The sequence below is a fragment of the Tigriopus californicus genome, chromosome 12 (genome assembly GCF_007210705.1).
Source record: "Tigriopus californicus strain San Diego chromosome 12, Tcal_SD_v2.1, whole genome shotgun sequence".
Lineage (NCBI taxonomy): Eukaryota > Metazoa > Arthropoda > Copepoda > Harpacticoida > Harpacticidae > Tigriopus > Tigriopus californicus.
Genome location: NC_081451.1, coordinates 15,862,749 through 15,888,357, shown reverse-complemented (window position 1 = coordinate 15,888,357; position 25,609 = coordinate 15,862,749). Strand labels below are relative to the sequence as shown.

The 25,609-nt window shown below is 40.0% G+C and overlaps 2 protein-coding genes across 2 annotated transcripts; one reads left to right on the top strand and one right to left on the bottom strand.

Moving 5' to 3' along the window:
• Nucleotides 1-3,689: 3,689 nt before the first annotated feature.
• On the bottom strand, nt 3,690-5,850 carry LOC131891811 (clotting factor B-like). The gene is given in 4 exon segments (XM_059241481.1): nt 3,690-3,996; nt 4,073-4,901; nt 5,406-5,692; nt 5,762-5,850. Coding segments are annotated over 4 exon segments (1,389 nt in total). The 5' UTR covers nt 5,783-5,850; the 3' UTR covers nt 3,690-3,744.
• A 17,198-nt stretch (nt 5,851-23,048) lies between these two features.
• Nucleotides 23,049-25,020, top strand: LOC131891589 (retinoic acid receptor RXR-gamma-A-like). Its single transcript, XM_059241204.1, has 2 exons — nt 23,049-23,253; nt 23,979-25,020. The coding sequence occupies exon 2, from the start codon at nt 23,991-23,993 to the stop codon at nt 24,834-24,836; it is 846 nt and encodes a 281-aa protein (XP_059097187.1). The 5' UTR covers nt 23,049-23,253; nt 23,979-23,990; the 3' UTR covers nt 24,837-25,020.
• Nucleotides 25,021-25,609: the final 589 nt, after the last annotated feature.

Below are 25,609 nucleotides of genomic sequence, written 5' to 3'. Positions count from 1 at the left end.
GCTCTAGAGTAAAACCGGTCAAAAAGGTCGGTCTGGCTAAGTTCAAATTCAAAGATGAACATTGGCCGTTGATTCTAGAAAAGTTAGGGGAGCATGATCTCATTTCAATGCTGAAAAAGGAATCGTCCGTAGATGTAGCCTTGCCTTAGACAAAATGATTCTAGTTTTTGAGGACGTCTGTTCCACTCTAGCAATCTCTGAATGTGTTCCACGGGGCGGGGCACACTCTAAAATTCCGAAGTATAGGAAGAATTTGTTCAAAAAGAGTTGCAAACTAGCAAAAAGGCTCCAGAGCAGTTTGAATCCAGTAGTTGTGGCTAGCCTTCAAAGAAATTTGGATTTAATCCAAGGTAGAATTAAGGCCTCCATTGAGACAGATCAGTTGAACACGGAAAGTAGAGTCGTTCAAAAGGTGAGGTCGAATCCGAAGGCGTTTTTCTCCTACGCAAACTCTGAGAGAAAGATCAAACACCTTGTAGGGCCTTTTGAGGTCGATGGGAAAGTCATAGACAATGTAGAGACTATGGCCAACATACTTGGAGATCAGTTCTCTAGTGTGTTTTCAACTCCACTGAGTTTAGGAGCAACAGTCCATTGCCCTATTGATGAGTTTGTTGAGACTGGCAAGGCTTGTCAAGTTGAGCATTTAGATGATCTCGTAGTCACAGATCAGGATGCTTTAGAGGCCATCAAGGACTTGAGACTCTCGAGCTCCCCTGGCCCTGATGGGGTGACATCTCAGTTTCTGATGAGATACTCACAGGTTCTTGCTCCTGTTTTCTTGGACCAGGGCAAGTTCCCCTCCAAATCTACACCTGGGTTGCTACGAGTAACATGGCATTGAATGGAATGAAATTTCGCTCCATGACCTTTGGGTCGACGCCATTAGACACTCCACTATTAAGGGTGGACGGGATTAAGTGTTTCAAACAAAAGCATCTATTGCCGCTATGAAAATTGCTCTAGCTATACCAGATTCTGGATTTAGGCTCTTGGATAAACTCCCTTTCAGTGTAAAAAAGATTAGTCAAATTGGTTGCTCTTGACCAAAACTATGCACAGAAAACACCTACTGTCAGCCTCACCACTGGCACGCTCTGTACTGTCCCTAGAAATGACTTACTGACCTTGGCTTCCGTCCGCCGAAAGCTGTTGTTCAAAAATTGTTGCAATGGTTTCAATGCAAAGCCAATACCGTTGGCAATTGGGGCACCAATTTTGAAAGTAAATGGTTCAACCAAATAGTCACTTTTGCCAAAGCAAATTCTGTAACACCTTATAAAATCCACCTTATAGATGATGAAGGTAAGGACATTGAGCAGGTCTCATCCATGAAAGATTTAGAAGTAGTCCTCCAAGATAATGGAAAGTTCGATGAGCAAATCCAGTTGAAAGTTGTTAAAACTTTTCAAACATGTGGTTGGATATACCGCACGTTTACTGTAAGTCCAGAGATAGTATTACGATGCTAACTCTGTACAAGTCGATTGTTCAGCCGCAACTTGAATATGCCTCTCCCATTTGGGCTCCAATGAGTTCAGCAGGTTTGCAAAAGCTTGAGCAGCTTCAAAGATGTTTCACGAGGAACATTGAGGATATGAGAGAGCTCTCGTATTGTGAGAGGTTAGAAAGGTTGGGATTGTACAGTATTCAGAGAAGGTACGAAAGGTATCTGATATTGTACGTTTTCAAAAGCATTCATGAGCTTCGTCCCAACCCAGGATTTAGGGCCAATTCTAGTGACCGTAGAGGCTTAAGGTGCGTTTTGAGAGCACCTTCAAACCCTCGAGAATCCAAATCCAGGTTAGTTTAAACAATGAAGTCCAACTCTCTTCTTTCTCGGGCTCCATGCTGGGATTCAAATCCCAGTAGGGATAAAGGAAGTCCGCAAAAAATATATAAGAAGAATTATAATAACAAATAGGTTTCCATGGGTCTTAAAAGCGGTGGTCTTCGGGAGAGACTTGACTTTTCCGGCCCCAGCGGTTATCCCAGTACCTGTTACAGAAACCCTGATACCCGCTATCCAAACTTGAGGTGCCCCTATTGGCTTTTGATTACATGGGGGAGGGAGTGAGATATTGAGAGTCAGTTCCTAATTGATTTTTAAAAGATAAGGCAGGGTCATATGTAACAAAAAATCGCTTCAGCCCGACGGCAAAGTGTTGTATAGTTTCAGGTGGACCCCTGTTTAATATCATTGACTTTTTCATTTCTTTAAAATAGTGTTGAAACCTTGAATTTTTATAACACATGTGTTATGAGGGATTGTTCATACCTAACTTTTTGGTCAGGGATTCTGGACAAATACTTATCTAATTGATTTTTAAAAGATAAGGCAGGGTCATATGTAACAAAAACTTGCCTCAGGTCCGACGGCAAAGGGTTATATAGTTTCGGGTGGACCCCTGTTTAATACCATTGATTTTTTCATTTCTTTAAATAGTGTTGAATCCCTAGAATTTTATCAATATTTACACTACATGATATTTCTCTCCCCTCACTGTTTGTTGTTTGAAAACTAGAATTTGGGCACAGACCATGAACACATGTGAAAACATGTATTATAAGGATCGCTCATACCTTCGTTGCATGCTTTGAATTCCAAGTGCCTTCAGTCTTTCCCAACACAAAAGATCAGCCATGCCAAAGATGTATCTAATGAAGGAGAGCAAACACATTTATTACTTTTTGAAGATGACCAGAGTTCATAGGCGTCCAAATGGCAGATGCGTACTCAAGTTGCAGTTGGACAATTAACTTATAGAGGGTCATCTTTTTAACTTTATCTCTAGATTTAAAAGTAGGATAAATCTAGACGCAAGTCTGAAATGCTTTGGTTACTTTGAGTTGGATGTGTTCAGAAAAAGTTCCGTCGTCTTGTATAACACCTCCCAAATCCCTAAAGTTACTGACGCCTTCAATTTCTTTATTGGAACAAGCTACGAATGACGGGGGATTTCCGTGGTCACTTCCAAAAGTCATGACTTGAATTTGTCGCCTTTTAAGGTCATTTTTTTTCAGCCACCCATTTGTATATTTGGTTGAGGTTGGCTTGCAGGTCCGAAGAGGTTTGGTCATTTCGAAATGCTTTCAAAAATAGGTTTTCCACAAAAACTTTTTATCATTTTCTTAATCAATATTGAATCCCTGAAATTGTTATCATTATTTTTGCTTCATGATATACCTCTCCTCTCACTGTTTGTTGTTTGAATACCAGGATTTGGACACAGTCTATGAAAGCATTTGAGTGCATATATTAAAAAGGTGTCTCAATTTCTCAAGCACATTTATTTCTGGACCCTGTTGTTGAATGCTGTGTTTGCACATTAAGCCTCGACGGTCATTAGAATTGACCCTATCTTGGGTTTGAATCCTGGATTGGGACAAAGCTCATGAATGCTTTTGAAAACGTGCACTATCCGATACCTTTTGCAACTACTTTGCAAACTGTACAGTGCCAACTTTTTTAATCTCACTCAACACGAGAGCTCTCTCCTTCCTGTGATGTGCCTAGGTAAACATCTTTAGACTTGTTTGACCTTTTTCAAACATGCTGAACTCATTGGAGCCCCAATAGGTGAGGCATATTCAAGATGTGGCTGAATAATCGACTTTTACAGAGTTAGCATTCAAGTCCTGCATATTCAATCATAAGAATGGTTGAAGCTCAGTGTTTCAAACCCAAGTTCCTTTTCTCATGCACTAATTTATTGATTTAAGGACGTCATACATCAACCAGGTTTATATGTTCTGTTGAATGAAGTTGAGATTGTCAAACACTTCAGCATTGCCGGAGGGTTCGGCCTCACAACTGGACCTGCCAAATGACACAACCCCATCAACAAAATAACGTCCGCTCCTAAAATTGGTCACCCCAGAGCCGGAGTCACCCTGGCAAGTGTCTCCAGATCCTCTCCTATTGCACAAGATGTCACTGGCGATATTCCCAAAGACTTGGCGACAAGATGACAACGGGATATGGTCCAAGGTGGCCTGCATGTGAATTTTAACCAATGTTATTTGGGAATGGCACACATTTGGTACATAACTATAGCGTGAATTGACTGACCTCTTTCAGAACAGAGCTTATACTCCCACCAGTCCTGACTAGGCCCCATCCTGCCACCCACAAGCTGTTGTCGGCAAAGTTGTTATTTGGTGAGGTGGGAAGGCAAACTGGTCGGATGGTGTTGGTGAAGGTGAGTGTCTCGGTTAGACGGATCACGGCCACATCTCGACCTGATCCAACACTGCGGTAGTTGGGGTGTGATATCACGTTCTGTGCCGGAACAGTCATGACTCAGTCGCAATCAAATGCCGATGCGCGATGGCAGCCAAAATACACGGATACACTTTGCACTGAACCTTCCACACAATGGGCGGCTGTGAGGACTGCCTCATTTGTAATGACCGAACCGCCACAGAATGAGCTGCCAGCGTTCGTTTGTATGGTTATGAACACTGCCCAGGGCCATTCATTGGGAGTTGCCTCGTTGCCCCCTACTATTCTCCCCTGATTTTTGATGCCGCATCCCACAGGACTGGCCGTGCTGGTGGTAGGGGACACTGTGGTGGACACTGAAGCCACCGTGGATGTTGTTGGATTGGGACCTGAAGATCCTAAGGCAACTACCCTACATTGGACACCTTGCCCAGAGCGGCTTCTGAATCTTGGGATGACAAAGCTTATGGTTACAGTCCGAGCGTTTCCTGTGTTGGTGAGACTGGCCACACGTTGATTGCGGAGAATCTGGGCTGGGTTTCTATTACAATACGAAATAGAGCGTGATCCTTGAATAGAGAGGATCAAAAAGTTTCGGAATACACAGGGTGCGTTGAAGAAGTCGCATATCAAATCCACTTGAGCTCGTTCAGGTAAGTTGAATTGCCAATCACATCTGAAACATCACAATAACCTTTTGTGAAGTATGTATCCCTATATATGAACTGCTGAAAAAGTATTGCATCACCGTTTTTACACATGAAATCTTAGGTTATCGTTGCCTGAATGTGGTTTAACAATAATACAAAAGCAAATTGAAACAGGGCGCACAAATATTCCTTATAAATACTCAACCTTAATAAGTGATCAAAACAAGTCTTATGCCCTACAGAAGTGTGCCCACCAACCAAACTTAAAAGGCTAACTGAATGCTTCCTTTGAAGCAAAAATAGCTTTTGTTATGACAAAAAAATAAAATGCTTTTGTTAGAGAACTTAGTAAAGTATTAATGCTTAAAAATTGGAAACAAGAATTATGAAAAACGAATTGAATTTACATTTTCTCCTTAAATGACAAAAATCTTACACTTTTAATGAAAATGAAAAAACTTTGCTCAAAATAGGTTCGGAATTAAAACCCTTACGTACTTACCAATCCTTAAAAACAACCCAGTACTGACCTGGTATTTCTGCGTGGCCGCGATGGGAAATTAGGACTCTGGATCAAGAAAGATGAACCAGGGCTCAACGTGTTTTGGGAACCACAAGACAAAGCCGTGGCATATTCGGAGATGTTGGCAAATCCGGATGGAATGAATTCAACCTTAGACCTGGGCTCAGTGTCGTTGGCTTGAAATGGCGGAGGAGCGTTTTCATTGGCCAAGGCAGTCTCGTCAAACACGTCTTCAAATCGGCGACCTCGTCTGCCCTCAACAAATAAGGCCAAAAAGCAGAGGACTGAACCAGCCTGGAAACATTGGGGTGCGTGGAAACACCAGGTATTTGATTGTAATGAAGTAACTAAAAATAACTTTACCAATAGGTGGGAGAAGATCATGATGATTGGAGTCCTCAGATGAATGTGAACTTATTGCGCCGGATAAGAGCAATTTATAGTAAAAAGAACAATTCAACAGAATAAAGACAGGCGTTTTTGTGAAATCCTAAAGAGTTGCGGATCTTTTTTCTAAAGAGAAATGTGCCAATCAACCTTTTGTTAGCTCGGAATTCATGAGTATTTTGTTCCGACGAGACCTCTATAGAATCAAATATGCCAAAAAGCATCAATTTGTCGAGAACTACCATGTGCGCTATATAATTGTCTACACTTGTTTGTGGTCCCGGTAACCACCGTCAATGGGAGGTCTGGCTAACTTTTCTTTTTCAGACATAGGTTGCATGTGGTTATTACCAATCATTTCCAAGTATATTGCTGGTGCAAATTTAAAAATGAGCAAAGCAGCCTCTTAAACATGGAAGAACTGCAAAAGAGGGTTGTGGTCAAACTTGATAATGGTGAGACCGCCATCAAAATTGCCCACAGTTTTGGCATCCACCGCACCATGGTTTATATAATCAATTAGCTCCATTCCACCACCAATTTAATCTCCAAGTCCAAGCCTACCTTGAACAAAAGTTGGGCTCCAGAGGATTCTGGTCAAAATTGGTTTGTAGCCAGACAGTCCCAAGCTGAATCCCCAGGATTGCAGCATTTGGGGGCACTGTGTACCACCATCCACAGCAATATGAGCAAGTTGAAGGCGTCAGTTGATGAGGCCTGAGCAGTGGTAGATAATAGGTACACACAAAGATTTTCGCCAACTTTGTCCCCAGATTCAGGCTCTGCGTGTTAGAGTACGCTCTTGTGCATTGAGTCATTACTTACTAATGTATTTTTTCCAGAAAGAAAGACAGTCCACGTTTGCATCTCAGTGAATTATATGGGATCTGATTGAACGTTAACTTAACATGACAAAGTAGATAGAATGTCTAGAGTGACCATGTCAAAGACATTGACACCTGTGACTGCAGAAGTGACCTGGAACATTCCAGAATATTCAAGAGGGAAATAAAAGTGCCCACAAAAGCCAAAGTAGAGGAGGAAGTTACCCAACTTTGCAGCAAAGTTGATGAAGCTGAGAATCCCTTGCCTGGGCTTGAACACATGGCAATGACACTCCAAAAATTGATTGAGTTTCAAAGCAATAAGGGCCCTTATTTGCAACGTCACACAGCCCAAAGAAAACGGTAAGACTTGAACGCAATTTCTCTTCCGGACATTATGTGACTGTGGGCACTAATTGTACATAGGATTTTAATAAAATTAGCCGAAAACAACACAAACGCATTATAATTTGCCCAATCCGCCCTTTATTTGGTAGAAGCTGAGTCACAAAGCGCCCTCTGAAGTGCAGAATATAAAACATATTTTGTGCAGCATAAGGGGGCTATGAGAAGACTAAAGTCTTGGAACAACAGAGTTGTGATGCAGAATTACAATTTGAAAGAATAGTGGAACATCTAACAAATACGAACTTAAGTAGAGGGGACATTCCTGAAGTCCATGAAATACCAGTTTGATTGGATGAGAGATGTGATTCAACTCCAAAAGCTATCATAAAGACGCCTCCACAATTAGATGACGAAATGAAATATCATCAGTTGAAACTGTTATGTCCAGGTGAACTGATCGAGGGTTAGATAAAATGAGTGACATATATTTCTGAGTATAGTGGTAGAGGGAGTTCACATTCACTTCAGTCTTACCCACAACAACTGACTCCTCCAGGGTGTCTCTCAACTCCTCTATTGGGTTGGGTTCTTCATATCATAACAGAAACAATGGCTGATAGGGTGGCAAAATTATTCTTTGCTTATCAAAATTAACGAGTTTCCCTTTGAGGAGCAGATAGCGTCATTTTGTACGTTTTGCTCACCAAAATTGATTTCAAAGATGGATTTCTCCATGAATATACCTGTCAACACAGAAATGACTTTGGACGAGATATTTGAACCAATTTCTCAATACCTGAAAGAGAGACACAATCTGGCTTTGGACCTATAGAGAAAATTAAGCCGACACCAACAGGAGGGGGAGTTGTTTGACGATTATTACACGGCAATCCAAGAACTTGCCACTGATTCAGAACTCCATCAAATGAAGCATGATGATTGGGTTGCAGCTCTCATCCTTGTCGGAATCAGCAAAGATAAGGTACGTCAAGCATTACTGGCTCAGATCATCCTACCAACTGTGGCATGTTGAGTTAACGCTCAATCAGATCCCATATACTTCACTGAGATTCAAACTTAGACTGTCTGGAGTCTGAAAATAAAGACATTCTAGGCTGGAATCTCAGTGAAGTAAATGGGATCTGATTGAGCGTTAACTCAACATTGCATGGCAGTCAAGGGTGGTGCATTTGAAAATTATAATTCTATCATATGTGCCTTACAACTTAGATTCTATGTCGTATTAAACTCTCCGACTTGTTTCAAATGACTTCCAATTTATTAAATCCATTCAAATCAATATGGAGATGATAATATGGCGCACCCGGTGTGAACTGCATAGAGTTGAGGAGTTCGAAAGCTGAGTTTGAAGTCTTCCCTGACCTTTTCTGGAAACTGCTGACTCTAATTGATTGAGGGTTGGAAAGATGGTTTATCTTTTTTTTTATCTTTTTGGAGCTAAGATTTTTATGAATTTTATAACTGATACAAAGAATGTCATTCAATGGTAAAAAGTCATGTATGATTGATAAAAATCAAACTATAACGAGAAATGTCAGGGACACTGACAAAACACTGGGTCAACCTACAAATTGGTATTAACCGATCTATGAAGCCCCTGAACATTAGGTTGGTCAGGGATTCTGGACAAATACTTATCTAATTGATTTTTAAAAGATAAGGCAGGGTCATATGTAACAAAAACTTGCCTCAGGTCCGACGGCAAAGGGTTATATAGTTTCGGGTGGACCCCTGTTTAATACCATTGATTTTTTCATTTCTTTAAATAGTGTTGAATCCCTAGAATTTTATCAATATTTACACTACATGATATTTCTCTCCCCTCACTGTTTGTTGTTTGAAAACTAGAATTTGGGCACAGACCATGAACACATGTGAAAACATGTATTATAAGGATCGCTCATACCTTCGTTGCATGCTTTGAATTCCAAGTGCCTTCAGTCTTTCCCAACACAAAAGATCAGCCATGCCAAAGATGTATCTAATGAAGGAGAGCAAACACATTTATTACTTTTTGAAGATGACCAGAGTTCATAGGCGTCCAAATGGCAGATGCGTACTCAAGTTGCAGTTGGACAATTAACTTATAGAGGGTCATCTTTTTAACTTTATCTCTAGATTTAAAAGTAGGATAAATCTAGACGCAAGTCTGAAATGCTTTGGTTACTTTGAGTTGGATGTGTTCAGAAAAAGTTCCGTCGTCTTGTATAACAACTCCCAAATCCCTAAAGTTACTGACGCCTTCAATTTCTTTATTGGAACAAGCTACGAATGACGGGGGATTTCCGTGGTCACTTCCAAAAGTCATGACTTGAATTTGTCGCCTTTTAAGGTCATTTTTTTCAGCCACCCATTTGTATATTTGGTTGAGGTTGGCTTGCAGGTCCGAAGAGGTTTGATCATTTTGGCTGAAGGATAGTTTGGTGTAGACTGCATATGACGAGATGGAGGAGTTCAACGGTAGGGTGAGAAGTGGCGAGATGAATACAGAAAACAAAATGGGGCCCAGGATTGAACCTTGGGGTTCACCTGACATTACTTTTAGAGACACACTAAAAGTGCCTTCAACTCTCATTCGTTCCGATTAAGGGCCCTACTTTGGGTTCAGCATTTTTTGAGAATGTGCACATGTGTCGAAAGCTTTAGGATTTGTTTTTATATTTGCAACCACCTTGTATTCCCTCCATAATTTTTCGCTTTCAATCGAGAACTGAATCCCACAGTCTGTAGCTTTAAGTTTGTTTTCGAGTTTGGCCGTCATGCATCTTGATTTAGTCAATAGCAATCTGCAAGTCAACTTCATTCGTTTTTGAAGGAGTTTTTCTCATGCTAAGGAACAATTGATCCCTTTTCCCAACATAGGTTACTGAAAACTAACAGGATGATTCCTTTGAAGATTTGACTCATCCATGAGTAAGTTGGCACTGGACTTACGTATATTGTATAGTGTATATGCCTTAGTGAGATGGATTTCTTGAAGAAAGTTATCGACAGCAACTTTCTTGGGTCGGATATTAGGGGATTAGGGGCTTGAAGAGCCAAATTTAGGAACCGTATTTTACAAATTTCAAACAATAAATGAAGTAAATATGTCATTTACGAAATTACGAAAATTGCAACAAACCATCTTCAAGTTTTCAAAAGGTCAATTAAGGTTCCAATCGATACAAAACAGCGACGAGAAGTCCAAAAACAACCTTTTGCATTTTGAGTGTAGGTTTTACGTACTGCAGGACCAAACGAGAAAACAAAAATTATAGGAACGATTCCTTTCAGATGAACATAGGTCTACAGGAATTGAAATTTCATCCTTTATCAAAGATCGTTTAAGCCCCTACGTGCAAGTGAGCTCTCCTCAATAAGTGGGAAATCATCAGTCTTGCTTTCCTGTAAGGCCCACAAAATTGCTTCATTTTTGATGGTGCCACTCCTGAATTGAATGAATCGTTGGGTTACTTGTGACATCAAAGGACGAGTCGTCAGTTCCTGGAATTCAAACCTTTGACAGATGGGATTTTCTTTTCAATCTATGAATAGCCACATAAAGCATGAATCGACGATTGTGCGTGAAAAATCCCACATTAGACTTCATTGGCCCAAGTCAGTCAAAAGCCTGATGGGGCAAAAAAGCGTGATATTGTGAATTGTGCTTCTCATCTGAGCCTTGTTAAAAGATTTCACGCCAAACCTCCCAAAAGCATCCGGTTAAATATCGGTCTTTAATGAACAAGAGCTGTAGGTTGAATTAGCTCACCTGTTTTGTTCCGTTCTTGCATATATACCTCGAGACCATTCCCAAGGGTAGAGAGAATAAGCTCATCGGCGAATGGACGTCGTGTGGTTTTTGTTATTGGGTCTTTTCACCACTAAGATTTTACCCCACACAGGTGCCACTGAGGTCAGAACTCCCATCATCCCGATGATGAAGTTCCAAATTCCGATTAATATGACAAGAAAAAGTAAACTTTTGGTTGCAAATGGGACCAAGTTACAATGTCATGGAGCTGTGTTGTTACCTGAATCACAACGTTACCAGACCATTTTTGGTTGGCATAACCTTATCTCTTTCGGTGACCTCGAGATTGGGTATGTTTCCAAAGAAGAAAAAGCTTTGCTTAAAACTTACGCGAACTAAGAACTGAGACGACTTTCGTTGTGGGAGTGGGTCGTACACTCCTTTATATTCAGTAGGGGCATAGCATTGGGTACAGAGAAATGGGTGGCCTTACTGCGCCTTTTCCAAATCTGTCGGAACATGATAGAACATAGTGTCCGTCTATTTTATCAGAATGTGGTTCACTGGAAATGGAACACTGAAAGAGCCCGTAGTATACTTCGGCGCTTCATCCGGCGGATCACAGGAATGTTTAAACTTATCTACTGGGATTGACTTCAACATCTACAATTGTATAGTGTGCAAAGGAGCCATGAACGGTATGCCATATCACATACTTTTAAGTGTATCCATGAGCTATCCCATAACACGGACATTAATTTCGTCCACCGAGACAATGAACGTGTTTCAAGTATCCAACCCCATTGGAACTACGACAAGAATACGGTTACTAAATCAATCTTGCGCCACTCATTTCTGGAGAAAGGCCCGAGACTCTACAACAAAGTGCCCCCTCCCTGCAGGTCATCTACATTGAAAAAAAAGCACTTCCCTAAGGAGGACTTGGATAACTTCCTCCAAAGCATTTCAGACTAACCTTCAATACCCGGGCATCATTGATTAGCAAACTCAGATTCTATGTCAGATCGGATAACTTTCGAGTGATTGTGTGGTCACATTTTTTTGCCTTAAATCAATTCAAGTCATTTGCCTGTGTACAGTAAATAAATTATTATTATCAATATAATTATGATTAAAATAACATTTAATTGACCCTGGAACCAGGTTAAGTCCAATGATCATGGAACCTTTGAAATATTTACCCTAAAAAAATATTTTCGACCTTCTTCAAATACTGTAGAGTCTCAACCTTCTCAGTTTGTCCCAAAACAGAAGCTATCCAGAGAGACCTTTAATTAGAGGAGTGGACATTAGGGTAGCTAGGCCGATTTTTCCTTTTGTCAAAGCTCTTTGACCGAGTCAAAGATAGAAACATGCAGTAAGGTACAGGCATTTGAGACCAACCTGTATATCTTTTATTATATTCCTAGTTGCCTATTCTTAAAACTCTAAACTTTTTACTACATAACCCAGACACTTTCGATATTTTCATTAAGAGGAATATAACTCGAAATTTTGTCGTAAAAACTACATCTTTTCTTTTAAATGGCTTTTTCTTAATGTATGGTAGTATCCCTTGTGACTTTTTGGGAGCTGAAATGTTGTTTTCACAAAGTGCCCTAGCTTCGCCGATTGCCATGTCCAACCCTCCAGTTAAATTTATCCATGACCTATCCCATCACCACACTGCTCATGCTTGCCTTGTTTGGCAAAAGCTCAAGCTTTACCCGAACATGCAACAAAACTCCCAATGCTTCACACATACGGTATGTACAAAAGAGCAATAATAAAAATGCTTGTTGTTACTGGCCAAGTCTGTTCATCCTGAACAAATAGTTGAGATAAAGCATCCAGAGTAATCAAATCTCGTCAAGAAACCTGCATATATTATAGGGTATTGATTTGATGGTCCCAGTCAGAAGCCTTTGTTTATTGGACAAAATAATTGCAAAATTGATTTCATGTCTTTTTGCGTCGTTTTGCATTTAAACAATCTCAAGCCTTTACATCAGTGATTCTTTTGATGTAAAAAAAATATTTCGGACTTCAAATCTTTTGGTGATTATTTGGCCCTCACAAAGATTTGTTTTTCCGAGCCCTGATGATTACAAACTATGGATGCCTGATGTCCTGTTTTAAATCCGGCGCGTCTTTTCGAGGTTGCGAGAGTGGATTGATAACCAAAACGAGTTTCGCTGGAGAGTCACTCCGCCATTTTGAGAATTAAGCCATCAACGCCCCACTCTAAATACATTTCTGTTAAACCCAAATTTGCCGAACTACCTGATAAAGCCTTGTTTTTGAATATATGATTGAACTCTATCGGTGCTAGTTCATGGGGCGGTAACACAAACTATTTGTAGATACCAAAAACTAAAGCTTCGAGGGATTATTATTCAAAAAACACACAGTAATAATCAGGGCAATAGTTTTAGCAAATACAGAGAGCACGTGGCAAGGTGAGGACATGTCACGGTTCAAAGTTCTTGTTCGGAATAAGTTGGCGTCTCTTTTTCGGCGGGAAAACATGGCGGGAAAACTCAATTGGCGGGAGATTCAAATTTGGCAATATCGCACCAATACTATTTCATCATGACAAATCACCCGTAGATTAATGCAAATAAATGCAAAGAGATGCATGGAGATCCAAGACAATGATTATTTTATCCCCTTAATCAAAACACAAGACAACCACAAGTCGCCGCAAAATTATAGACCTGCCCTTGAGTGTCCTATCAATGAACAATAACACTACTTTCTAATTAACTATTTTAATGTTTTCATCATTTTGACATTTATACAGTTAACAATGTTTGTGCAATGTCTATACACCATCTTTTATACATTTTAACGCCATGGCATGGCCAAGGGCCGCAGTAGCGATAGTCACGGACTTCTAGAAATATGGACTGAGAACGAGCTTCCCGGCAAATCGGCCTGCTCTTGGTCATAGCCACTCTGAGCCACTTTTCGAAATAAAGTAATAAGATAAGAAACGTAGATCTCTGCAATTAACGGTAGGTCAATTTTATATCATTTACATGCAAAGTTGAGCGTTTCAAAGTTACGTTGTCAAAAGCTTATGTAGCTGACCAAGAGCAGGCCGAAAATTCAACTTTTATGTAGTGTTTACAACATAACTTTGAAGATGTCTCCTGAGTTCCCTAACCATAGGTTTGGGTTCAAACTTGGCTAAGTTCATCTATTCAACAAGATATTGTGGTCGTATGAAGTGCTTATTTGGAATAAGATGAGCGATTTAGGAGATAGGATATTTTTGCTTCCATTGGCAGTCCATATCTCTAGAAGTCCCAGGGATAGTAAAACTATTAGTAAAATTTCTAATCCCTCATGATAGAGTTTTCTTCATTATATATTCCTCTGGTTTTGGATGCCCAAACTTGCTATCACCAGAAACTGGACTTCTAATTCGTTGGCTTTGTGTTTAAGTTGCATACTACCCTTTTTGGGGGGTGCTTTTGTTTCTTTTCGTAAATATTAGCTGGGTGGGTCGCATTTTACTTATTGACATACAGTACATATTTTGGCAAAACATACCCAATTCCTTTGCCAGACATGCTGCAGTACGTATGGAAATCACAAGGTAATACACTCGAATTTTTTACCTTTTAAGTTTCTTTAGTGCTTTTCGGGGTTTCTTGCCTGTTTGTAATTTTGACTGAACGCATCTACAAAAACTAAAGTTACCACTTCTGAACATCATCCGTAACATTTTCAAATTTCTAAAAAGTTCAATTAGAAATATAATTGTTAATCAAATTCTTAAAAATAACCGAATGATATTAGAAATAACTAGCTTATTATGATATTAAGTGATGAGTTGTATGGTTCGAGTAAAATATTGAGTTTTGAAGAGGTCATGAGAAAATAGAGAGGAGAGAATGAGATGGATGGTAGAGCATGGCATAAGACAAAACGCAAGATCTATCACTGCCCTTTATGGAGTAAGTGTTATCTTATCATGTCGCAAGCAAAATAGATCATATTTTTGAGAATAAGGTTGAGACAGTTGTTGAAATTCAGTTTCTCTTTTAGATTTTGTTTTCAAACAGATTTGTTTGTCACACGTGAAAAATGTCTGACTAGCACGCAAAGTTGAAGCCCTCAAAGTGTTTAGAAGATTTCGAGAACAATTGCACAAGCCAGGGATTATTTGGCAGTTAGAGGTCACAAGGGGGGGAAGAAGTACCTAGAAACCCAGGATGGCTCAATGATCAGCTCGCGAAAACCCAAGACTCGGGTATTGTTTTTTCCTTTTTGGTTTGGTTTGGTTTTTAACGGACTATTCTAACCGCTACAGGGAATGTAATCCCCAGTACCATTAAAATGGAAAGTTATCATTCGTCTATTTATTACTTTTCAATCTTTATATGATATTTGGTCTACCAACAAATTTGAGTTGGCAGACCGAGCTAGTCCTTGAATATATTTTTGATCAGGAATGCTATCTAATAATTTGTCCAAATCTGACTTGAAAGATGCAACCGGATCAACAAGGCCTACGTATTCCTTACAGATATTAGAGGGAAGCAAATTAAACAATGAGGGAGCCCGAGAAAGAAGAGATGTGGACTTCATTGTTCGAACTAGCCTGGATTCTCGAGGACTTGAAGGTGCTCTCAATACGCACATTAAGCCTCGACGGTCACTAGAATTGACCCTAAATCCTGGGTCGGGACAGAGCTCATGGATGCTTTTGAAGACGTACGGTATCAGATACCTTTCGTACCTTCTCTGAACACTGTACAGTCCCAACTTTTTTAGCCTCTCCCAATACGAGAGCTCTCTCATTCCTGTGAAGCAATAAAGAAGACGAAAAGGAGAGGGCCCAAAATGGAGCCCTGAGGGACACCTGATTTGACATCATGTACGTCACTAAGGGATCCCTGGACCTTAACTAATTGTTTCCTACCACATATGAAACTTCTTAGCCAATTGAGAACCATGCCTTGGATCCCAATCTCATGGAGCCTGTTAACTAAAAGGCCATGATCTACCTTGTCAAAGGCCTTGGCAATGTCGAGATAAACTACATCAACTGATTCATGGCTCTCCAGTCCCTCAATAACCTGCTTTATATGTTCAATCAGTTGGGTAACCGTGCTGAAATGTGCTGAACCCATTGCTGGCTAGGAGGAAGGACTTCATGGATATCAGAAATTCAACAAGTTTGAACTTCATGAACTTCTCAAACACCTTCGCAATATTCGAAGTGAGAGAAATCGGCCTGTAGTTACTGGGGAGCGACTTATCTCCCCCGTTGAAAATTGGAACAACGTGAGCGAATTTTAGTGACGATGGAAACATGCCCTGATCCAAGATACAACGCATCAAGTACGAGAAAAACAGGAGCCAGAACCAGTGAGCATCTCATCAGAAACTGAGATGTCACACCATCAGGACCAGGAGAGCTTGAAAGCCTAAAGTCCCTGATGGCCCCTAAAGCATCTTGATCAGTGACTACAAGATCATCAAATTGCTCAACTTGACTAACCTTGTCAATCTCAAAAGACGCATCTTCAGAGTAATGAGGTGTTGCTTCTGAACTCAGTGGGGTTGAAAACACACTGGATCTCCAAGCATGTTAGCCATAGTCTCTACAATGCGAACGGCTTCCCCATCAACCTGAATAGGCCCAACGGAGTGTTTCATTTTTCTCCTAGAGTTTGCACAAGAGAAAAAAGCCATCGGATTCGACCTGACCTCCTGAACCACCTTACTCTCACTTTGTAAGTGGTCATATTCGATGGAGGCCTTAATCTTACCCTGTACTATGTCCAATTTTTTGGAGACTACCCACAAAGACTGGATTCGAAGTGCACTTCAGCCTGTTTGCCAGTTTACAACTCTTTTTGAACAAAGTCTTCCTACATTTTGGAATTTTTGTCTGAGATTGCTAAATTAGATTGCAAACTTAGAATTGAAACCAGGTCCTTTTCAAACGACTGAGATGTCGATTTCGAAATGGGAATATAGCCATCGGACAAATCTTTTAGTTTGAGCTACAAGAAGATTGACTGTCAATTTGAAAAATCTGGACTTTAAACAGGCTACAGCGCACGCAAAAACGTAGCTAATCTGGAAAGTGGGTTCCTGCAAGTTCCCAAATATAAGAGTCTTCCCCACATCTGGCCAACCTGAAGAAATTGCTTCAAGTTACTAATGCTCATGAGAAGCTTTCCACCAATATCAGGTTCAAGTGGTCTTGGAGAGCAGGCTTTAAAACATGAGAAAAGTAGAGATAGACATGGCTAGGTTTCTGTGCAAGGTGTTTTGTTCCACCCGTACCTAAGGTTCTTCGCCATGAAGCTTTGCGCTTTGTTGGGGCATCTTCTCTCTAACTCACCCTGGTGTTAAACATTAAAACGTGATCTCGACGTATGCCATTGCTAAAAGCTCATCTTCTGCGCCAAGATGCTTGTTTGGTTATTAATTTTATAATTTTAACTCTTTTTCCTCCGCTTATACTTCAAGGTTAAAAAATGAGTGGCGTTAATTTGCCAGTTTCAAACTGCTTATTCTTATCTGAGCTGTGCTTACAGTTTACGCCAAGTTTCCAAGAATGCCATTAAGGGTATGGTATTGGCAATTTCCCAAAAAGTTTTGTTTCGGTTCAAAGGGAAAACTCATCAAAAAAAATCACCCAAGGTGGCCTATCATTGCATCCATAGTAAATGAGTCTTTTCAATCATGAGGGGCTCTCCCTCCCCTCATTTGTGGCTGACGAGGTTGGAGGATGGATATTCTTTGGGGAGACGACGAGCCTAATCGGATGGTTCGACTTTGACCTGCCTCATAGGCAAGAGAGAAAACGCAACGTTCATCAACAGGGCCCAGAAATAAATGTGCTTGAATGAATGAGAACATTAGTATCTATCTGCAGTATAGTTTATGGTTTTGAAATGATGAGACTATTTTGGAGAAGGGTGTTATACTTGTGCTTGATTTTTTTTTTTGAAAACACCAGGCCTTTTTGTTTTAAAAAACTTATTTTTTCTGGGATTTTGCTAACATTTTTGGTTCACGATGAAAGGTAAAGAAGAAATGAGATCTTCAAATGGCAATCTCTCGAGTTTGCCTGATTATTTAGTACTAGATCAGACAATAACAATGTTTACAGTTAAGAACCATGCAAGAAAAGTCCATTAATTTGTTAAATGCATCAATGGCAAAGGTCCAATGCTGAAACAAGTGAACTGGATGGAATTAAATGCCAAATTCGTTTGAAATGCTGCCAAACTTTGTGATTTTAAACGAGCCACTTCTCAAGAAACCGACCCTTTGAACGGTAGATGACGATGGCCACGGGAATCGATGACAACAACTTGAAAATCATACTGAATTCATTCTCAATGGCTTCACAAATCAATGTTAAACATTTTGCCATGCTTAATAACATTTTATTCCGGGTCCTAATGCCATTAATTAATTTCAGAGCAAAAATGGAGCTTCACATCGCCCCTGAAGGAAAGAACCTTCGTACTTAAGTGCGTTAATAAATGGTGAAGTGCCAGCGCACCTCCAAAACCACTCTGAGTGGGACAATTAATCACGGTACCTGAGTCAAGAATGCGTTTTTGAAACTCTGTCTTGAGATTTCAGCTAAGGTAAGGCCGAGACATTTGTTGGCACATCTATGAATGCTCTGACCATCAAATTAAAATTCAAAGACAGTTGTTTAATAAGTATGTCCCTGAAGTTTGAAATTTTGGATGCGACTATAATCATTCTCCGTTGTGATTGAGTAGATATTTGGCCACTGGCCGCTTGGTCACTCTGGAGACCCTTATTGAATATTGGACTTTTTTGGCCATTTCTTCGACGATTACTAGGCTCTCGAGCATCGGTCATCTTTCTATTTAGTAAAGGACGTCATATGAAAGATATTTTTTCCTGTTCCATTATTCATTTCGAGTCGTTTTGAAATATGAAATTGAGACACCTCCCTCAAACAATCATCGTTTTCAGAGAAAGAAGAATGCCTCTTCACGTTCTTAAATCTTTATCCACTAAGTATAATTGAATCAATTTCAGAGCTACTTAAGCCGCCAACGAAAAGTGAAGGCTTTTCGGAATATGAAAGCAAAAGACACGGACAAATCTAACCTTTTTCGCTTTGTTGTTCAACAATGGAAAACTAATAATGACGTCATCTCTTGATATTCCTAGCCAACTTACTCACCGAATAACTTTGCATATCTGGATAATTTCCACAAATGACAAGGATATTTTGACAAGCTACTTAAACAGTCTTGGCATATGACCTCTCGTTTTTTTAATGTCAATGGCATTTGTGTTTCGCTAACCAGACGCACAAGGAAACATTTAAGATGACACTTCAAAAGGTATAACAGGTTTTACAACTCGCCAATCTTGTTTTTCTTTATGTCGTCGGTTGAATTGAGCTCGAGAAGCATCCAAAGAGGCTCATTTTCCTGGAGAATCAATACGTCACTTGTCTCTCTCTGAGTTTTCGATTCTGCGCTTGCTCCTTTGTTAGATCCCTCTATGGGGACGTTTAGACAAGTTCTGGCAGGTTCGTTTTTTTACTGGTACCATTGTCAGTGATGCAGGTTCGGAGCTTCAAACACGTTTTTGAGAAGCTAACCCTTCATTCATAAAGGTCGCCTTCGATAAAACCACTTGGAAACGCCAATTTTGCATCACTGGCATTGGCAGGCAAGTTTGTTTGGTGGTGCCAATGCTTGCCCAAATGTCCGAATCTTAGCTGATTAACAAACACCCAGGGACAATTAGAGACCTGTTGGGAATTGCTCAGCATTTCGTGAGGAGTTCACATTACCACCTCTCTCACGGAGATGGGAGTGGCCAGTGCTTGCTAAAAGTTCGATGGACTCTTCGGAGTCAAAACTAAAAATGCTTGGAGGGCTGAGTGACCAAACATCGATCATCAAAGGGAAGACCAAACCCATGAGAATCAGACTTCAAAGCCAAAGTTGGGTTTCAAATGCATGAGGAAAGTATGGCACTTGGGTTAGCTTGTATTGTTATTATCTTACATATGATCTTCATCCATTGTGATCAGTTCGGAGGGACACAAACTTCGTTTTCAGTGTGGCTTCAAATTAAGACCTGATGATTTTTCCAAAATTTTGTGAAGGAAAATTGAGCTGGAGCCGCCATTTTTGATATGTCAACTCACAAGGAGTATAGCATATTTCTCTAAGATTACAATTTTTGAGTTACGAAGCTTCAAAGTGGCGGCAGATTTAAATGGTCAAAGTTGTATAGAAACATGGAAACGATACTTTCGGTGCAATCGTATAAATGCTAAAGTTTAGCCTTATATACTTCGATGTAAAAAAAGGACCAATTACTAGTTGTAAGATTCAGCCTGTCAAGACACCATTACTGCTTGTCACCAACCAAACATTATTTGGCGTTTCCATTGTATTAGTATTTTCAGCCGTCCACAAAATCTTCTTCTCAAAGTCATCGAGATCTTGAATTCAAGCATGAACCATTGAAAAATGGCGGGAAATCTAGGCTAGGGTAAAAAAAATAGTCGTTTAGAAGCCAATGAGCCCGTGAAAAACCAAACAAACATAATGATAATCGGGTTTTCCTTCCCTGCAGATGAGATTGCACAGCCCAATCATTCAAACGAAAAAGCGATCCTTAGGATCGAAATTAGTACGAACTCATGGAATTTTAGGGTAAGAGTTTTTACTCAGTCAGTAATTGAGCTTAAATTTGAATTAAAAAGGTGTCTTCGGTCAGATTTCAGTCCCATTCTAGCATTCCCAGCCATTTTGCAATGGTTCATGGCTGAAGCTAAGCTTGCTTCCGACGTAAGATTGATGCATTAGAACCATCATTAGTCCAGCCCGGAGTGTAAAGTTGCAAATATTACTTTTTGTAGGAGCAAGTACCACTGACTTCGACATCATGCAACACAATCAAGATGGGAATAACCCCAAGTTGTCGGTGAAAATATTTTTTTTTACTTCAATCATTAAAACCTGGTTTACTGTCATGATTGCATGTAGATTTCAACAATCCACGTAGATCCAATGTTCATTGAAACAAAATTATTTTGTCTTTTTTCGTGCAGTTTATACTTTTTAGGTACCAATGCAAGAATTGGGCTCTTGTTTGAATGAATCATTTGCCTTCACCCGACTCTCCTCTCCTCGTGGAATGCAGGTTTTCTGCGACCACCTTTTTTATTTGGGTGTTACTAGGGTTGAACCTTGCCCGGCCAGCAAAACTAGCCATTGCATCGTCTGTATGTACAAGTGCAGTTAGCACCTAAATAATTCCTTGGGAAAGTTCAGAGAGAATAATCGAACCAAGGACCTCTCTCTAGAAAGAAATCGCCGCATCTCCTCCACAATAGATTGAAATAAAAATCTAAAAATCTGATATAAGCAAAAGTTTTTTTTATACAATATACCAAGTGCTTTCCTGCGCAAGATTTTTCCTTCATCTACTAAGCTTGTTACAAAGTATCAAGTATTTGGTATATTTTTCATAGCCCCATTACGAAAAATGGTTTACGTTCTGCACTTCAGAGGGTGCTTTGTGAGTCAGACTGTCCCAAATAAAGGGCCGAATTGGCCGATTCCTCTTTATTGAATTGTGATGCGATTGTGTTGTTTTGGGTAAACTCTTTCAGAATCTTATGTATAATTAGTTACCTGGGTCACATAACGTCCGGAAAAGAAATCGCTTTCAAGGCACGTCACCAGTTGTTTATTTAGCAAATTACCACGCGTCTTCCTGTTTTGTTTGGGCTGGCTGACGTTGCAAATAAGGGCCCTTATTGGCAAATGTATGAAGACTTGTTGAATGCTGTAAAAGGAAGGAACTGTCTATTTGTTCGTACCAACTAGTGTTTTAATGCTCAGATAAAAGCCATTCCTATTTCAAATTAGAGCAATTCCAGGGTTGATTGCATGCATGCACCCTTGATTTTAGCCTTGATCTTTCAATGTCTGAGTTGTTGATAATTTTGTGTCAGAAGGAAAGCTTATCTAAATTGAATTAAGCATTAACCTATGTAGCCCGATTTTAGGCTAACAACCTAAGGCCGAGAAGTTTTGGGGAAAATTGATGGGTATTGTCATTTTATGAGTATTTCAATTTTCTGGACAAAATAAAAGTTTTTTGTCCGCTTTTAACTAAGGTGCACGATTACTCAACTACTGTGGTGGAAAATCACAAGCTAGAGTCAAACTATTTCGACAAAAAATATTACCTAATTTTCCGGTCCTTATTGATAGCAGACAACTGGGTGGTACTTCTTACCAGACTCGTCTAAAATTGCTCTACCTCTCAAACTTAGAGACTCATCGTCTGTAACTTGATTTGATCTGCACCTTTAATATCGGTTCGGGTATTTTTCATTCGAAACGTCCTGCGGTGGCCTTGCCCTACTTTTCCCGAAAAGAGTATTCATGCGTCCAATTACAGGGATAATTAAATCGGAAAGAGTGGGATCGGTAAAATTTCGACATTGGAACTGATTACCACTACTGGTTCGAAAAGCCCAGACGTCAAAAAGTGATAGAATATTTGGACGCATTCTAATTATCTTTTTTCGGATGTGTTTAACAAACCTTGATTTTTATATTCTTTTTGAGTTATTGACTTCCCTATTCCTCCCTTAAAAATCTACACTAGAACTTGTATATCATCATTTTGATGCTTGATGAGTCTTCATAATAAAACAAGAAAACTGATCCACATGAACAGCTTTCATTTGCCTTCTCTGTACAATACGTACTGTACAATACGCTATTGTGTATAGGCTCGAAATTCACACTTTTGTCAAATCAAAAAGACTTGTTTTTTTTGGTTCAATCAAAGAGCATGCACAATTCGCCAAACTGAATGAGCAAGTTTCTGACAACACTATCTCCAAAGGAATGATGTTGGTAACGAAAAAATCCACCGGTATCACAAGTGCGTTGGGGCATATTCGAGGACTTCTTAACATTTTATAACTTTTTGTTATGTGCAAAAGCTTAAATGTTATGTGGGGTTCCTCAAACATTCTGCTACATAAATCCTTCGGCAAAAACGTGCGAACGATACAAAAAAATAGATTTTACCCGATCCATGAAAGAACCCTCCAAATCCGATTTGATACAGAGCATCAACGGTAAAGAATTGTATAACGACTACTTCTAATAGCTTAAACTACAGTCTCACTACATTCTGTATAATGTTTAAAGAAGTCCACAGTTTCTTCAGGTTGGACAAACCCAACAAATATCGTACCAAGCTGCTTCAAGAACTGAAGCAAATCCTTGAGTACCTTCCTGCTCACTCGGCGTCGATTGGGTTGGATTTCAGATTTCACTGAGGATTGCACGGAGAGCGCAATTGCATGTGAGCTCTCCTCAAAGCAAGGTATCGGGTGGATTGAAATCAGAATCACCTGGATGCTTCGCAAGTTGTAGGTCTGCTACATAGCTTATTAAGCCCGTTTGTTTACCTGGAGTGGAAGTGCAGTTCGTGACAAGGGTTTAAACCTTTTGCAAATATTTTGGGTGAGTCCATCCAGTTATTCGCATAGATTCAATAAAAGGTAGACGATAACATATCCTCGCATTTCCAATCGAGTGAAGTATTTGGGCCCTTTTGCAACCGATTCAGACATGAAAGAATTAAAATAAGGAACGTGTCCATATTCATTTTCTATTCCTCTACCCATTTTTTAGCGTAAAAGAAGGAAAAGAGCAAACGAAGACATTCGTGAATTTATGAGACTTTAGGGAGTAATTCTTGTTATTTTGGGCTTTCCAGACAAACTGTTAATTAATCAAATCGGTTTTGGGGGAATCTGCCTTCGCACTTGTGGCATTGGTACCTGTTTTGGGACGTAACAAAATGAAAATACTTATTTTGAACGCGTCTCATGCAGTGGATCTCAGTTGAACTTATCAAATAAATATTTGTCTTGGCTTCTCATTGATTATGAATCAAATGTCGTCGAATCCATTACCAAGCATCATTGTCAGATTGAAGGGTGGTAAGAAAAGAATGAACACCTCTCAATGGGCACATTTCTAATCTGATCTTTGATCTGACATCTCAATTCATGGTTCAATCAGATTGCCCCATTTGGTGGTTAGAGGCATTGTTTCCAGCTTTGACTGAATCATCCCGTCTGGCTTGTTTCTTCCTGATCCTTCCATTGGACAGAGAACACACATTCCAGAAGAAGCTCTTAGATGTGTCCAAGATTTCTCTCAAATGACCTCTTATTTCCTAGATATGTTTCAAAATGACCACTTACTCCAAGATCAACACCGAGTATCCCAGTCGAAAACGGAGGCTTCTAGCTAACCTCTCATCCCCATCAACAATCCCTACAAAACTAGCTCAAAGAGAATTACAGACTGATGACGGACCTAATCAATTGAATACCTCAAAAGCAAGGCACGTCTTATTGGCTTGCAGGGACGATCCAGCACTGTCTCATTGTCAAAACTATCATTCGTCCCCTCTGACTTGCAAAGTTGTCCAAAAGGTCTCGGAAAACACGTGGATCGAACTGAACGTTCCTTGTGATGACGCCTCTTTACAAGAAGCTTCCAATACCATCAAGCAATTTGCTACCTCATACACTAGTACCTCCAATCTCTCCTATGCAAGAGAGTACAGTTGTCCCCGACAATATGGAACCAATCACAATCCATCTCCAAAACTCGAGAAATTATCCATCGGCAAAAAGTGTCCAGCCAACAAGCAGTCGGGTACACTATCAATCCCCATTGATTCCCCCATATGTTCCATATGCCAAGGACCAGCCGAAAGCTTGCACAATCATTATGGAGCCCGTTCCTGTTTGAGTTGCCGAGCCTTTTTTCGGCGATCCGTTCAAATCGAAATCTACCCCAATTTTACCTGCTCTACCAACCGGAAATGCGTGATAACAGAGTTCAACAGGAGCAAGTGTAAGTTGTGCCGGTTCGAAAAATGTCAAGAAAAGGGGATGAAAAAGTCAGCCGTTTTGAGCCAGGATCAAAAGCAAGCTCGATTTCGGAAGCATCTGGAGCAGAAGCGCTCAAAGCAAATGGAGATGAAGAAAATTCTTAGAAGATTCCGACGAAATAACCACGCTGTTTAGTAGCTTGTCTAGGGCAGAAACATATCTAAATGACAATTCCATCACCTGTTATTGGTTAAAAAGTATGTTCTTGTGATTTTGTTGTGACGGTTTGTGTCAGGATGATTGCGAAAATACCTAGCAATGTAGGATAAATATTAAATCAACGTTACCTCCATTAACTCATTTTGGACAACACTCATTTTTCATTAAGCTTATGAGATTAGATAAGAAATGATTGATGGTCTACATACAATTCTTCATTTGGTTGAGGTGAAAGAACATTTCTATACAGGAGACACAAAAGGCAACATGAGGTAAACATATTTCTGAACACTTTGGTAGGCTGGCGGTGGGACAAATTCAGGCTCCATCCACCCTATTGAGCTGTTTTATGTTTACCCATCAAATATTTGCCAGCACGGGTTCCGAGCACATTTTAGCACGGTTACCCAACTGATTGAGCATTTAGAGGAGGTCATTGCGGGACTGGAAAGGCATGAATCAGTTGATGTAGTTTATCTTGATTTTGCCAAGGCCTGTGATAAAGTAGATGATGGCCTATTGTTGAATAGACTTCGTGACATTGGGATCCAAGGCAAGGTTCTCAATTGGATAAGAAACTTCATTCATGATAGGAAGCAAATTGTTAAGGTCGAGGGATCTCTTAGTTACATACATGTCAAGTCAGGTGTTCCCCAGGGCTCCATCTTAGGGCCCCTCTCTTTTATAATTTTTGTTGCCCCGCTTCAAAAGCTTAGTATTACTGCCAGTCTCTCTTCTTATGCTGACTA